We start from the raw sequence: 14,681 nt of genomic DNA on the forward strand, positions 1-14,681 counted from the left end.
GTAGTGAGCAACAACACTGAGGTAGTCCTCTTTGGTATTACCAGACATAATATAAGAGGTTAGACACACACAATTAACACCAGCAGATTTCACAATCTCAACAAGCTTAGCCTTACAATCATTGAAGTATTTTAGCATGTCTCTAGTGGTGGTTTGCCTAGATACTGCAACAAATTTAGGATTATGAGCAGTTCTAATGTAATCTTCAAATGCATAAGATTCACCCAAAGAGACAGGAACATCAAGCCTAGCAAGCAGTCTAACAAGTTGAGTATGGGCAACTATAGGATAGTACTCCCAATAACGAATACTACCATCAGGATTAAAAGAGATTTGTTACTGAGACATGCGAGTTTTCTCACGCCTTCTAGGGCATTTATCCCTATGGCGGGTGAGGTGACCAGTGCGACCACTAGAGCGCCCAGAGTACTCCTTAGAGCAATGGATGCATACCTTACCTTCTTACCATTCACCATTTTGAATAGCTTCTTGAAATCAAGCCACACGGTCGAGGTAGAGGGGCGTGAGCGCTTACCGTTATTCTCTTCCCCGTCCTCGTCCACTTCTTGGTCATCGCAGGGCTCGAGGACGATGGGAGCTTGAGCCACACGGTTGAAGAGCTCTGCGGCGTCCTCGCGCATGTCGTCCTCGTCATCATCTCTGACCAACCTACAAAGCCGCCTCTCTTGGTTTGACCCACCCTGAACCGTCTCGTTGTCGTCGGATCTGCCCATCGTCACACGCCCGTGCCCCGGTTCCTCAACGGCTACACAAAAACAAGAGTTAGGGTTAGGGATAAGGGATCGATTGAGCAAGGGTTAGGGTTAGGGTTTCCTACCTTGATAGCGTGTGTGCGGCCAAGGGCGCGTTTGGTTCCTCGTATATACCTTGGCCTGGCCCTCGGGATGCAATTTCCGAGTGATTGGATGCCTGGATGGGGTCCTGGGCGTGGCCCTCGGCGTGCAAACCACTCCCCCGAGCCTGGCTGCCGAGAAACAAAAATGGATTCCGTTTCTTGGCGGCCTGACTCGTGCGGGACGCGAGCGAGCACTCGGTGACCAGAAAAATTGGCTCTTCGGATGCAGGCGGGAGATGCTGGCACCCGCGCGGGAAGCTAGGGTTACCGCTGCCCCTTTCGCGCCATCCATCCACGTTATATCCTCACCGCCGCTGCCCCTCTCCCCATTCTCTTTCCTCGCACTCGCCCTCTGGCTCTCCGCTCTGAGCTCTCCCACTTCCTCGTGTCTCCCTCTTCCTGCTCGTCCATATCCGACTGGTGCTAGCAGGTCATGCATCTTCTCTTCCTCGTGCTCCAGATCCATGGTGTTTGAGGCTCGATTCAATCGATGGCTGACATATCTCTTCTCCCTCTTTTCATTTTCTGCAGGTTTGAGGTTCGATTCGTCGGGGTTTCGTGGCAAAGAGAGAAGGTAACCTGTAATCCCTCACAGATATGGTGTTGCTCCCTTTCCCCTATCAGTTTTTTTGGGTCCTAATGTTTTGAGCATTTGTAGGGTCCGATTTGTGCTGGTGATTTCGTCGGAGGTAAAAAGGCAAGTTTTTTTCTTTTAGGGTTTCGATCTGTTCTTGTTTCCCCCGGTTGGATCTTCCATGTTGTGATACTAATCCCTTTCCCTCGTGTGTAGATCTGCCTTTATCTTGCCTTACCTGTTGAACTCTATAAAGCCCTCCAACTTTGTTTGCAAGGAGCTAGCGGTAACGATTTTTCCAGTGAGCCTATGTCATTAGCCGATGATGGTTGCTTACTTACTTTGAAAACTGAGCACATATTCTTAGCCGATGATGAATGCTTATTTACTTTCAAAAGTGAGCACATGTTCTTGGCCGATGATATTACTTTATAAATATGAAAACTGAGCACATGTTCTTAGCCGATGATGAATGCTTATTTACTTTCAAAAGTGAGCACATGTTCTTGGCCGATGATATTACTTTATAAATATGAAAACTGAGCACATGTCCTTAGCCAATGATGCATTCTTATTACACTGAATTAGCTATATCTGAGCACTTGTGCATTAGATGATGATGCATATTTTTTTTCCCTAACCCACTTGTTGAATGCTGAAAATGATCTGTTGTTTTACTGAGACATGCTTTGCATTTTGTAATTGCAATAGATGAACCCTATCGAGCAAAGACGCATGCTTGTGATAAAAGTTGCTGCTTTTGTGTCGGTCATCTATGCATACTTCATGAGTAGGCTGAGAGTGGCACGTAATTCACAGACTCGGATCACATATGCCCCAATGAGTGCCATGGATGAGGAACGCCAAGCCAACCTGAACAAAATTTTTAATTGTAATGACATAGAATGTGTGAACATGTTGCGTATGCGTAGAGCTCCCCTTTTCAACCTGTGTAACCTGCTTAGGGATAGAAACTTGCTACGAGACACAATAAATAGTATTGTGGAGAAACAAGTAGCAATGTTTCTCCATGTTGTGGGACACAACCAGAGATTTAGAGTAATCCACCAAACATTTTGGAGGTCCATGGAAACAGTCAGTAGGTATTTCAGAGAGGTCTTGCATACTATTGGTGAGCTTAGGGGAGAGATGATAAGGCCACCATCAACTGAGATGGTACTTAAAATCAGAACAAGCCCAAGGTGGTATCCTTATTTTAAGTTAATTAAATGAATCTAAGGTTTAACTCTACCTAACTGCAGTCCTGACCAAACTTTAATCACAAGTCTTGCTACAATGTAGGACTGTATTGGTGCAATAGATGGTACTCGTGTTCATGCTAGAGTACCAGCAAAGATATCTGCAGCATTCAAGGGTAGGAAGCACTATCCTACTCAAAATGTGCTTGCTGCAGTTGACTTTGATCTGAGGTTCACCTATGTATTAGCTGGATGGGAGGGATCTGCACATGATGCCTTCATTCTAGCTGATGCTCTAGAGAGGGATGATGGGTTAAGGGTTCCTCCAGGTACTTGTAACAGAAATTTTTAGGCAAACGACAAATGGGATTTCACATAACCAATACAACTGATTCTTGGCTATCTAATTAATTGTTTAGGTAAATTCTACCTAGTGGACGTTGGCTATGCATATCGTCCTGGATTTGTGCCCCCTTACCGAGGCACTAGATACCACTTGAAAGAATATGGTGAAAGAAATTATCCTACCAATAAGAAAGAGTTGTTCAACTTGAGGCATTCAAGCCTAAGGGTCACAATTGAGAGGGCGTTTGATGCTTTAAAGAATCGATTCCGTATTCTAGACAACAATCCCTACCATCCATTCAAGACACAAGTCAAATTAGTTCTTGCATGTTGTATTCTTCATAATTGGATAATTGGCCATGGTCAAGATGAGGTTTTTCCTAATGAAGCAACATGGGAACCTAATTTTTGTAGTACTGCACCTGCTGATGGTACTCAGATAGATGACAATGTAGCTTGGGGTACTAGAAGGAATGAAATTGCAAATGATATGTGGAACAATAGGGGCACCTCTCATGTGTAGAGCTTGCTGTTTGTGTGCAATGATCAACTGTTGTTCTGTTAGCTGAGCCTATGCACTTGTGCAATGATGATGTAATAATTTGTTGTATGAACAACTAGACTGAGGCTATGGACATGTGCAATGATCATTTCATCCTCTATTCCTGTTAACTTCACTGAGGCTAAGTACATGTGCAATAATAATTTATTCCTCTATTCCTTTTACCTTCAAGAGGCTAAGTACATGTTCAATGATCATTTCATCCTCTATTGCTTTTAACTTCACTGAGGCTAAGTACATGTGCAATGATAATTTATTCCACTATTTCTTTTAACTTCACTGAGGCTAAGTACAGGTGCAATGATAATTTATTCCTCTATTCCTTTTACCATGACTGAGGCTAAGTACATGTGCAATGATAAACATGCATGGGTTTGTGCAATGATGATGAAAATGCATGAATTAAATTCAGCTTTATCTGATCATATGGCAATGGGTTTGTGCAATGATGATAAACATGCATGAATTAAATTCTGTTTTGTCTGATCATATGGTAATAGGTTTGTGCAATGATGTTAAGCATGCATTTCATTTTCTTAATCTGAAACTGGTGCAATGTATGACTGACTTCACTAGGGATGGCTGAGGAGGTTGGTAGGATTGATCTGGCGGTGGCTGGTGAGGTTGTCCAGGTCGGTGGGGATGGTCAGCAAGTGCAGGCTGGTGCTGAGCAGCGCCCTAGGGGTGCTATGCGCTGGACTAGTGCCATGTTTTCCTTTGTCCTGCGCCGTATGTGCCAGTTGATTGAAAGTGGTGTTAGAACAGACAAGGGCTTCAAGGAGGTGCACCTGAACCAAGTTGCCAAGTACCTGCAGGAGTTTAGTGGCAATGATGTGACTAGTACTCAAGTGTATAACTACTTGAGGAAGTGGAGACAGAGATGGATGAGGGTGTCCAAGCTTAGGGAACTCAGTGGTGCCCTCTGGGTTGAGGAGATGTGCATGATCAGCCTTAATGAGGAGCACTATAAGGGACACATCAAGGTGTGTGGGATGTCTAGATCTTTCTTACCATATTCTTATCCCGATCCTTTAGTTTTATTTCTAACTAATCATACACACTAAAATTAGGCACACCCTAAGGACGCTGAGTTTTTGAACAAACACATTGAGAACTACAAGGAGATGATGATCATTTTTGGAAATGGTTTGACCATTGGCAAGTATGCTATGGGTTCTAATGAGACTCTAGGTAGCCCGTATGACTTTACAGATGGCTCAATCAAGACTAAACCATATGATGAGGAGAAGGCAGCCAAGTGCATTGATGATGTTGCTAAGGTCTTTGGAGAAGCACCCAAGGATACAAAGGAGGTCACTAGTGGTTCTGATCCTAGAAATAAGAGGAAGAGGTCTGTCCTCACTGAGGAGAATCATGTGGTGATGACCAGTATGATTGAGGCAGTGAGGGATGTTGCTTCTGCTATTCGTGAGATCAAGGTTGAGGTGTTGAACCTTGATCTGTATAGTGCAGTGATGTACATGCCAGGGTTCAGTGAGGAGGCTCTGATATGTGCTTTCTCCCATCTGGTTGACAACAAGGCTCAGGGTGATGCTTTTGTCAACATGATTGAGAACCACCGTGTCCTTGGGCTAAGGACATGGCTTGCCAAGAATTACTACCTGTAGATATATCTACATGCTTGCTGCTTGATTTGTCTTTTGTGGAGTGAAGCTACCATCTTGCTGCTTCCTCCTTTTGTGTAGTGACTTCTTTTGTGCAGGATAGAGGTGACTGGAGCTTCCAACACTATGCTCCATTTCTTTTGGTTTCAGACAGCATGCTTATCTCTGTAGGTACTTACCTTATGGCTAGTTAGTATGGTTAGGTTGTGGTCTGAGAGAGGCACAAATTGTGGTTGTGGGTTAAGGTGCCAGTAGCACATGCATTAGCTCTGTGATGATGCATTTAATCAGTCAGTTACATTGCCTATGATGTCATGGACACTTGGTCATGGTTCCAGTTATGGCCATGGATTTATTTCATGAACATTCATCCATTACCTTTTGTTGATTCAGTCAGTTACATTGCCTATGAAGTCCTTATTCATCCATGCATGATCTTGTTTTCCCTCGCGAAGCGCAAATAGTATTGTTGCGTAATTTCCACCTAAAGGAGGTATGAAACATGTGTTTTAGGACCACCCTTTAAGAAGCTCTAGGAAAATCTTGAGGAGGTGTGAAACCTGTATTTCGGAGCACCCTTTGAGAAGTTTCAAAAAATTCTTGGAGTTGACTCCTAGGTCCATCTTTTTTCTAAAGTTGGTTGTTGGAGTTGGACGTGTTTGGCAAGATGAGTTACGGTTGGCATTAGGATAATAGCGTTTATGACGTGCTGCTTTCTAGTGTTTTGGCGAATAATATCAATTTATAGGAATGCTTATAATAATGATCACAATAGTTATATGACCTTGGAGAAGTGTCAGCCCATGTATAATAAGGGTGTTTTCCAGAAAACCTAGTCTTTGCTGAAGCCGCAGAAAACCCGTAAAGGGCTGGATATCCAGCTCCATCTGAGCTGACAAAGTGGACCTAGAGCAATGTGTTGGCTCCAGGGTATTAGTCATCCTGGAACTACAATTAAGGGCAAGTACATTGCTACACGTCAGCAGTCTTATAGATCGTCTCATCCAATGCCACGTAGGATTTTTGATGATCTGGAGGAGAGAGGGTGATGAGAGAGAAAGAGGTCGTTGTTTCGCGAAACAAACGCCTCATAGGCTAGATTTTAGGACTACGAGATGACTATTCTACCATTGTATGAGTTGTAGTTGCATGCAACTCATCATATTTCTTTTTTTTTCTATGCACAAATTAAGGGAATAGAATTACTATGAGACAACTTAGGGCAAGTACATTGCTACACGTCAGCGGTCTCATAGGTCGTCTCATGCAGTGCCACGTAGGATTTTTGATGATGCGGAGGAGAGAGAGCGAGGAGAGAGAAAGAGATCGTTGCTTCGCGAAACAATCACCTCATGAGCTAAATTGTAGGACTACGAGATAACTTAACAATCATTGTATGAGTTATTATTGCCATGCAACTCATAATATTTTATTTTTCTTATGCACAAATTAAGGAATTATATACCACTACCACACAACTTATAGGACAACCCATTGTACAGGTTGTCTGTTAAATCGTCTCAAGATTACGTGTCAATGCATGAGACCGCCTATTAGACGACACCAATGTACTTACCCTTAAAAAGATAACCTATTATACAAGTTTTTTAAATCATCTCATGATTACGTGTTAATGCATGAGAGCGCCTATTAGACAACACCAATGTAATTGCCGTGAGTGCTATCTATTTTTTATTTATTATTTTGGCTGCGGTTAACGTGGATAACCGTTCAAACCTTTCTGGAGTTACTACTTCAGAAAAGGGCACCTTAAGATAATAGTGTCAGCGCTGAGTAAGTATTCTCAATTTTAATATATAATGCTTAGGATAAGTAATTAGTTCGTTTCTAGAATAATAAGCTTGTTCCAACTTCTAAGTTTGCCATTCTATATGCAAAACAGTTTGTTAGTATCTTAATTTTTCCACAAGGAAATATCTTAATTGATCTACAATCATGTATTTGAGCTGTATATGCTGTTAAATTTCTAGTTTTTTTACTCGTTATGACATCCCGTTGCAATGCCCATATCACCGAAGGCTTGTCTCTATAGCTGCCGAGCCGGGGCGTTGCCAGCGAAAGCTAAACTTTTAAAAAAAAAATAAGCCAGCCTAAGCATGTTCAAACAATTAATTTCATTTACTATTTTACTACAGAAGAACGAAAAACAATATGCCAGCCCAAGCATGTTCAAACAATTAATTTCATTTACTTTTCTACTATAAAAGAACGGAAAACCCGAGCCTGGTTCGAAAACTCGACCAAAACACCTAAGGGATGATTGTGGGTATATTTTTTTGACCAAAATAAACCATGCATTTCCCAGCTCGGCCTAAGCTTGGACCGGCCCGCAAAATGTTCAGATGTACTTGTTTCTCTATACTTCAAATTGAATATTTTAATAAAAGAAATTTTGAAAAATCTAGAATTCCAATATTTTTTTTCTTATTCTGATTTTATTTTTAATTCCTTTAGAGAGAATAAGAGTAGGTTTGGTGAATAGGAGAAAAATTGAACATTGTGGCGGATCTACGCCTAGGGTCTGGACCATGTGGCCTAGTAACATCCATTACACGCAAAAAACAATAGCCCAGTCCAAAGACTGGGCAACACACACACACACACCATTCCCCGTGAGGGCCCTGACGCCGCCTACCCGCCTGGTGCCGCCATCTTGTGCCTGTGTCGTCGTCGGTACCGTGTTTTTTTAGCCCTTTTTTCTTAAAGATCCTCACAAATACGTCCCTGACGGAACCATTTCAAAATCTGGACCCTTAGCTTCGCGCCATCCACGCTGGCGCCAAGCTTACATGTCTCGGCGCCAGCCATCCTGGTGTCAAGGTCCATGCGCAGCTGCTGATGCGTATGCCGACGTGACGGGCGTTGTGGATCTTGGCGCCAAGCTTGGCGCCGTAGATCTTGTCGTCGAGCAATTTACCCCATACTAGTTTCGAACGAAACAAGTATAATTATTCCGAGAAGTGTGCAACAAACTATGTTGTGGTTCAACTGGTTAGGACGTGGACTTCTTATCCCAAAGATCTAAGTTCAAACCCACATCCTAACAAGTTGAACCGTAGCGTAGTTTGTTGCACACTCCTCGGAATAATTATACTTGTTTCGTTCGAAACGCCAAGAGGGGTAAATTGCTCGATGCCAAGGTCTACGGCGAAACTTGGCGCCAAGATCCACGGCGTCAAGGCTTGGCGCCACGATGGATGGCGCCAAGCCCCCGCCACGTCGGCATCTGCGTCATCAAGGTGCGCATGGACCTTGACGTCTGGCGCCGAGACATGTAAGCTTGGCGTCAGCGTGGATGACGCCAAGCTAAAGGTCCAGATTTTGAAATGATTCCGCTCGGGACGTATTTGTGAGAATCTTAAAAATAAAGGAAAAAAAAATACGGTCGTCGGTACGCCGCCCGCTGGAGAGCCCTCGTTGGAGGCAACCGCACGCTGATTATGCCACTACGTCTGCTTGCACGCCACCGCCGTATGCTATTTTGTCGAAGCTTGATTATATTAATCAATTGGTTTATACAAATTTGAAACAATTGTACTATATATACATGGTAATATTGGGATTGAGAGTATGATTTTTGTCATACGTGGTAACGCACGAGCTCAGATATAGTAAATCCTAACAATCCGATTGTGCCCCATTTTCTGTTCATGCTCCAAGGTACGATCATTTCATGTTCTATTTTTGTACATATTGCTGCTCTAGGTTTTGCTTACTTTGTGTTCCGGACAAAGATTTACACTAGACAGGTGGAATATTTTTCTTCTTATTTGTTCCGACTGATTTGTTTCATGGGCTCTGATGCACTCTGTTTTTTTATATATCTGATGCACTCTGTTTAATTCCACGCCATTTGACTATCTTGTGCTCGAGTGAGATACTCTGTCGAGACTCGAGACATACCTGATCTGATAGATGTGAATCTTCAACGTTTTTTTTTTAATTGTACAAAGTCCGGCCCGTCAATTCGGCATAACCATACCAAAATCCAACCACCGCCCAAACCCTCCGCCGTCTCGCCCGGCCCTCCGTCCCCGATCGCGAAACCCTATCCCCGCCGCTCGCCGGCGATGGAGGCGCCGGACGAGGAGGCCGGGCTGGGCTTACCCGAGGGCGAGCGGCTGCTGGAGGTGACCCTCATCTCCGCGCAGGGGCTCAAGCCCCCCTCCGGCCTGCGGCGGCGGCTGCAGGCGTACGCCATGACCTGGGTGGACGCCGGGCACAAGCTCCAGACCCGGCCCGACGCCTCGGGCGGGCTCGACCCGGCGTGGCACGCGCGGCTCCTCTTCCGCGTGCGCGAGGCCTCGCTCGCCGACGACTCCCGCGCCGCCGTCACCGTCGAGATCTACGCGGCCGCCGCGGGCTCCTGGCACCTCGGCGGGGACTCGCTCGTGGGCTCCGCGCGATTCCTCCTCGGCGACCACCGCCTTCTGCGCCGCCCCGTTGGCTCCCCCTCCATGTTCGCGGTCGGTGTGCGCCGCCCCTCAGGCAGGGTCCACGGTCTTCTCAACTTGGCCGCGAGTCTCGTCGCGGTCCCGCCGTCCCCTGCCGCCTGCCACGCCCTCCGCCTCTCGCCCGCCGTCTCCCTCAGCGGCCTCTCCGTGGCGCCCAACCCGAGCCGCGTGCTCCGCGTCCTCAACCGCGCGCACCCCACACCTCCACCGTCCCCGAAGCTGCTTACGCCCAAGAAGCAGCAAATGGCGGTCACGCCCAAGCAGCAGCAGATGGCGGTCAAGCCAAACAATAAGGTCGCGGACGATGGCAGCGATGAGGAGGGGGACGAGGAAGAGGAGAGGGGGATGGGCGGGATGATGTTCTGCGGACCTTGCGTCTTACCTTTCCCGAGAAAGATACACACGAGCCCCTCAGACGAGAACCTGCAGGTCTTCGCTGGCATCTTCTCTGGCGGGCTCAGGCATTGCCGAACGGAGCCCTCATTGCCAAAGTAAGCTCCATTCTTTCAGTTGATTCCTTGTGAAGATAGTTTGTTTCCTGTTGTTGTGGGCAATTAGCTTATTGACGATGAAGATGTAGTGCTGGGTTGTATCATAGCATCTCTTGTTATCACTGAGTATGTTACATCATATTGTGCGGATAATGGAAGTATAGAGTATTAGAGCCGCAGGGACCAATCTTGAAATTCTCTGGTAGTCTTTTGTCTGTCATGTTGGAAGTGTTAATAACTAGCATGAACCCTTACATATAATTTGGTTCAAAGAAACACCACAAAAGAAAGATAGAATTCATGGATATTTTCTCCATTTGATCGTGAATGCTTTCGGGTCATTTTTACCTTTAAAATGATCTGAATTACATGTCCCATGAAATACAACATGTTCATTCAAAATATGAAATAATTCCTCAGTTCTTGTTTGCATATAACATTTGTAAAGTTTACACCGCCATTGAAAGTAGTTTGAGTTGTCATGGCCATCTGTGTTGCCACCTTCAAGAGCCAAACCAACCTCACATTTCGTTAGTTTATCTCCATTTTGCACGAAGTCATGCGTATCACATTATACAGCCCACCGAAGGAGCTATATAAATCGCGGTGCAAAATAAGGTGTCACGCAAACATGTTTGTATATCTGGATGCACACAATTAAGATAAATGGACTTTGGCATTCAACATGATTTATCAGTAGAGAAATTACACTACTGCATTTAGATTTGCATAATCAGAAGTGGTGAAAGAAAATAACAGAAGCACCTTAGGTATTAATCTAGTTTTAACATAAGTTGCAAGCTACCAACTTTGATTGACAGAACGAAATTCCATTGTAGTGTAAGGCAATGTTCAGCTTAGATAATCATAAATTGACTGGAGGACTGCAACTGAACATGGAGATTTTTAGTGGAAATTTGAGGGAAACTGATCTCTCAAATGAGATAGTCTGTTAACACGTAAGGCAGTGAACCAAAACATATTATTGCATCATATTGAAATTTTCAGGTGACAGTTCAGACAAAGGGAAGAAATACATACTACAGAGTGTTGTCTGCAGCTGAGACAGAATTTAGTATAGTGTCTAGGCTGTGTAGTCTATTCCTTTTTGGTTTACTTGGAAAACAAAAGGTGTAGAATAGCATCTGCAGTTCAGCATGGCAACTCTTTTTGGTCAACTTACTCCCGGTAAGGAACGAAAGGCATAATAGGCCTTTTCATCCCTCAACCATCAGCTGAGGCTCAATTTAGTCCCCAAACTATCAAAGTGGTCGTTTTAGTCCTCAAACTTTTATTTTAGGGTCAGTCTCGTCCCCCATCCTACATGGCATGCCACGCTGTTCGACCATGTCAGCTGCAGCATGCCTCGCTGTCTCTCCCCCTCCCTCATGGACTGGCGACCATTCAAGGCAGCAGTATGAGCTACTACAGAAACTAGCCATAGTAATTGACACCGATGGCCAATGCAACCACCTGACCAGGACTACTAGACAATAAAGCAGCAGCAGCAGCATCAAATCACCTCGCCGCGGGAGAACAATGTCAAAATAGTATTGGACTGAAGCACACCCTTGACACCAATACTCCAGCCACAAAACAGGAGGATCACGCCTTCTCTATCAAACTTCTCCCTGCTCCCTGTCTTCAAATTCCAAGCACGAGCAATGAAACCTGCTCCTCGCTGCCTCTTCTAAATCAAAGCAATAATTGTTTTTCTTCTACAAATCATTAGCGCCAAGCACCAGAGCAGGCCCAGCATGCCATGCTTCTCGCTGCCGCGTGGAGCTGCGGTGGCTGAGAATGGCATATAGATGCACGAAACTCCCTCACCCTCCCCAAATCCAACACTTGCCACCAGTCGGCGACAGTTGTGGTGTTGGAGCTGACGTGGCGCGACAGCGTGGCGTGCCACGTAGGACAAGGGACAAGATTGAACCCAAACGAAAAGTTTGAGGACTGAAACGACCACTTTAGTAGTTCAGAGACGAAATTGAGCTTTGGCCCATAGTTGAGGGATGAAGGTGGCTATTTTGCCGAACAGAAAAGAAAAAATGAGCTGACGTCAGCAGATGCAAAACATCAAGGGGTCTAAGAAAATGAGATGAGACTGTGCAATCAATCGTAAGTAGTTTCGCAATACAAGTTTAAGGCCCTACTTTACTTTTAAACCAGACGTTGCGTGAGGAACCAACTGTGAAGTTGCATTCTTCACTCGTACATTCAGATGAATTCAGTGTTTCAAAAAGCAGTGGTAGGCAGGTTGGAAGAATGAAATTTATAGGCAAATTATATGCCTACAAAGATGTACATGACCTGCCAGCTGCAGCGAGTAGAAATACCTAATTTGACTAGGAAGATGTGCATGCATATCTGCAGGCTAGCAACGCCCTTCAGCTGTGCCAAACATCATGAGTAACATCTGGAGAAAACAAACAATGTAAATGTAGTGGATTTACTCTCTATTGCCTTTGTGGAGACTATGGTAAGTTTAGCTGTCAATCACTTTGCTAATGTTATTAATTTCAATCAGTCCATGGTGTAAGTACCTGTACCTGACGAATTTGTTCACATCAGAACGTGCTGCATTTGCCTGTGTTTTTAACACCCAGAGTACGATTATCTGTTTTGCCTGTGTTTCTTCTCCACCCACGGCTGACAGCTCGCTGTTCCTTGCCGTGCATCTCATCGTGTCGTTGAGTTAGCACGTGGCCTGTTTGTTCGTGGTCGGGCGTCGCAGGGCGGGCGCGCTTCGTTCGCAAACTGGACTGGCCATGACCTCCCGTCCGATGGCTCCGCCGTCGACTAGGACACGGTGCTTGTGTGATTTCACAACACGCCGGACCTGGCGATGACAGAATACAACGCGCTACTTGTGCAGTTGTGCGGTTAAGAGGTCACGGCTCGTGACGCGCGACCCGTGGATGCGCCTGTGGCAGCCGCAACGTAACGGCTGTCGGTGAGCCCCGGGCCGCGTCGCGCCGCGGCGGCAACACACGCTATTGCGCTTACCATGTCCTGACACCCCCCACAGGTGCACTCTGCTTGCAACTTGCAAGCGGAAACGAAGGCGCTTCCCGCGTGCGGGCGGCGGACAACTCGCCGGGAGCCCGGGACGGTCGATAAATCGAACACCGACCACCCCGGCCGGTCACCTATCCCCCGCTTGCGGTAGGTAGCGACAGGGGGCGGAGCTTGACCAGAATGAACGAAAGGGAGGTGCGGCACCTTCGTAGCATTCGTAGACATTCAACTTATTTAACATGATGAGAATTTAGACGTGACAAGGAACTATGAATTTTTACCAGTTGCGGAGACCCCTTGGTCGTGGTCGGTAACTCTTCAGTAATTCTCGGCGATGGCGCGTTACGCATCGACGCGCGTCGTGGAAGGGAAGGCCCACGCGTGGCCACGTACAGCCTGTACAGGTGTTCCGCACTGCCCGCATCCGCCTGCCTCGGCCGGCCTCGCGCGCGGCACACGGCCGCGGGCGCGATATCGGCGTCGCGGGTGGTCTCGTGCCGGGGCAACCAACCACGCCGCGCTCGTGCGCCCTGCTTACTCGGCAAGTCATGCGAGGAGCCGAGGAGGTAGCAGTTGCCAGTTGCATCCGAAGTGAGCAGCAGAGCGGCAGAGCCGCAGGACACAGGTAACCTGTGCAAGGATGAGCGCACGCGGCCAGGTAACCTGTAAGCGGTGCAGCCCTAATATTCGTGTTGATCTTCAGACTGCAAATCGCATACAGATGCCTAGCGTCAGATTCGTCAAGCAGATCAGGACCGGTAAGGTCTTATGGTAATTACGGACGCATGTGAGGACCGACCGACCAGGGAGGAGGAACATTGGGAGCGAATCTCTGAAAGGTACTGCAAACAATCTCTTCGGTCCAAGTCTCCTCCTTAAATCCTCGCACGATGACTAGTAGATCGTACTGATAGTAGACTTAATACCGCACGCAAGGAACTGAAATGAGCTCGGATCTTGAGCCGAGAGTGGCACCGACAGCATGTGCCACACACATGACCTCTGGCGGTGCTCACGAGGAGCACCCTGCTTTGCTGGACAGCCATCGATTACATACTTGCACTGCATTCCGAGTTTCCTGACTGCCCTTGGTGGTTAGGAAATAAAAAAGGAAAAGGCAAGACTCATAATCAAGAATGGAGTAAGGAATCGGACAAAAGATAACACAAGACAGTGCCCCGATTTCTGAAGAAAAAGCAGCTTGAGTCTTCTGCCTTAAGCTCAAGTCAGTACAAGCGCAATGTCATTTCGGTTGGGTGGTAACGCAGAGAATCTGTCTCACCGACGACCTGGTGATGATTTGCCTGGCCGTTCTACACGGATCAACAAGAACTCCTACTTCAGCAAACGGGGTCTGTTTGACTTCAGGTGTTAAAGTTTAGCACCCGTCATATCGGATGCTTGATACTAATTAGGAGTATTAAACATAAGTTAATTACAAAACTAATTGCACAGATGGAGTCTAATTCGCGAGATGAATCTATTAAACGTCCATAATTTTACAATGTGGTGCTACAGTAACCATTTGCTAAT

At 46.1% G+C, this 14,681-nt stretch overlaps 3 protein-coding genes and 1 long non-coding RNA gene across 4 annotated transcripts; 3 read left to right on the top strand and 1 right to left on the bottom strand.

Annotated features, from left to right (window-relative positions):
* The first annotated feature begins 2,579 nt into the window (after positions 1-2,579).
* Positions 2,580-3,497, top strand: LOC117835801 (protein ALP1-like). The gene is made up of 3 exons (XM_072290558.1): positions 2,580-2,606; positions 2,733-2,958; positions 3,049-3,497. Exons 1-3 carry the CDS (start codon positions 2,580-2,582, stop codon positions 3,495-3,497), a joined length of 702 nt encoding a protein of 233 aa, XP_072146659.1.
* A 257-nt stretch (positions 3,498-3,754) lies between these two features.
* Positions 3,755-5,164, top strand: LOC140221240 (uncharacterized). The gene is made up of 2 exons (XM_072290559.1): positions 3,755-4,519; positions 4,607-5,164. Exons 1-2 carry the CDS (start codon positions 4,115-4,117, stop codon positions 5,162-5,164), a joined length of 963 nt encoding a protein of 320 aa, XP_072146660.1. The 5' UTR covers positions 3,755-4,114.
* Positions 5,165-8,770: 3,606 nt separating this feature from the next.
* Positions 8,771-10,443, top strand: LOC117841095 (uncharacterized). The gene has a single exon (XM_034721669.2). The coding sequence runs from the start codon at positions 9,253-9,255 to the stop codon at positions 10,129-10,131; it is 879 nt and encodes a 292-aa protein (XP_034577560.1). The 5' UTR covers positions 8,771-9,252; the 3' UTR covers positions 10,132-10,443.
* Positions 10,444-12,216: 1,773 nt separating this feature from the next.
* LOC117841096 (uncharacterized) lies at positions 12,217-14,681 on the bottom strand. Its single transcript, XR_011897181.1, has 2 exons — positions 12,674-14,681; positions 12,217-12,546 (listed from the first exon to the last, which is right to left on the bottom strand). It is a non-coding gene; the product is annotated as an uncharacterized lncRNA (long non-coding RNA).

Source organism: Setaria viridis, chromosome 9 (assembly GCF_005286985.2).
Source record: "Setaria viridis chromosome 9, Setaria_viridis_v4.0, whole genome shotgun sequence".
NCBI lineage: Eukaryota > Viridiplantae > Streptophyta > Magnoliopsida > Poales > Poaceae > Setaria > Setaria viridis.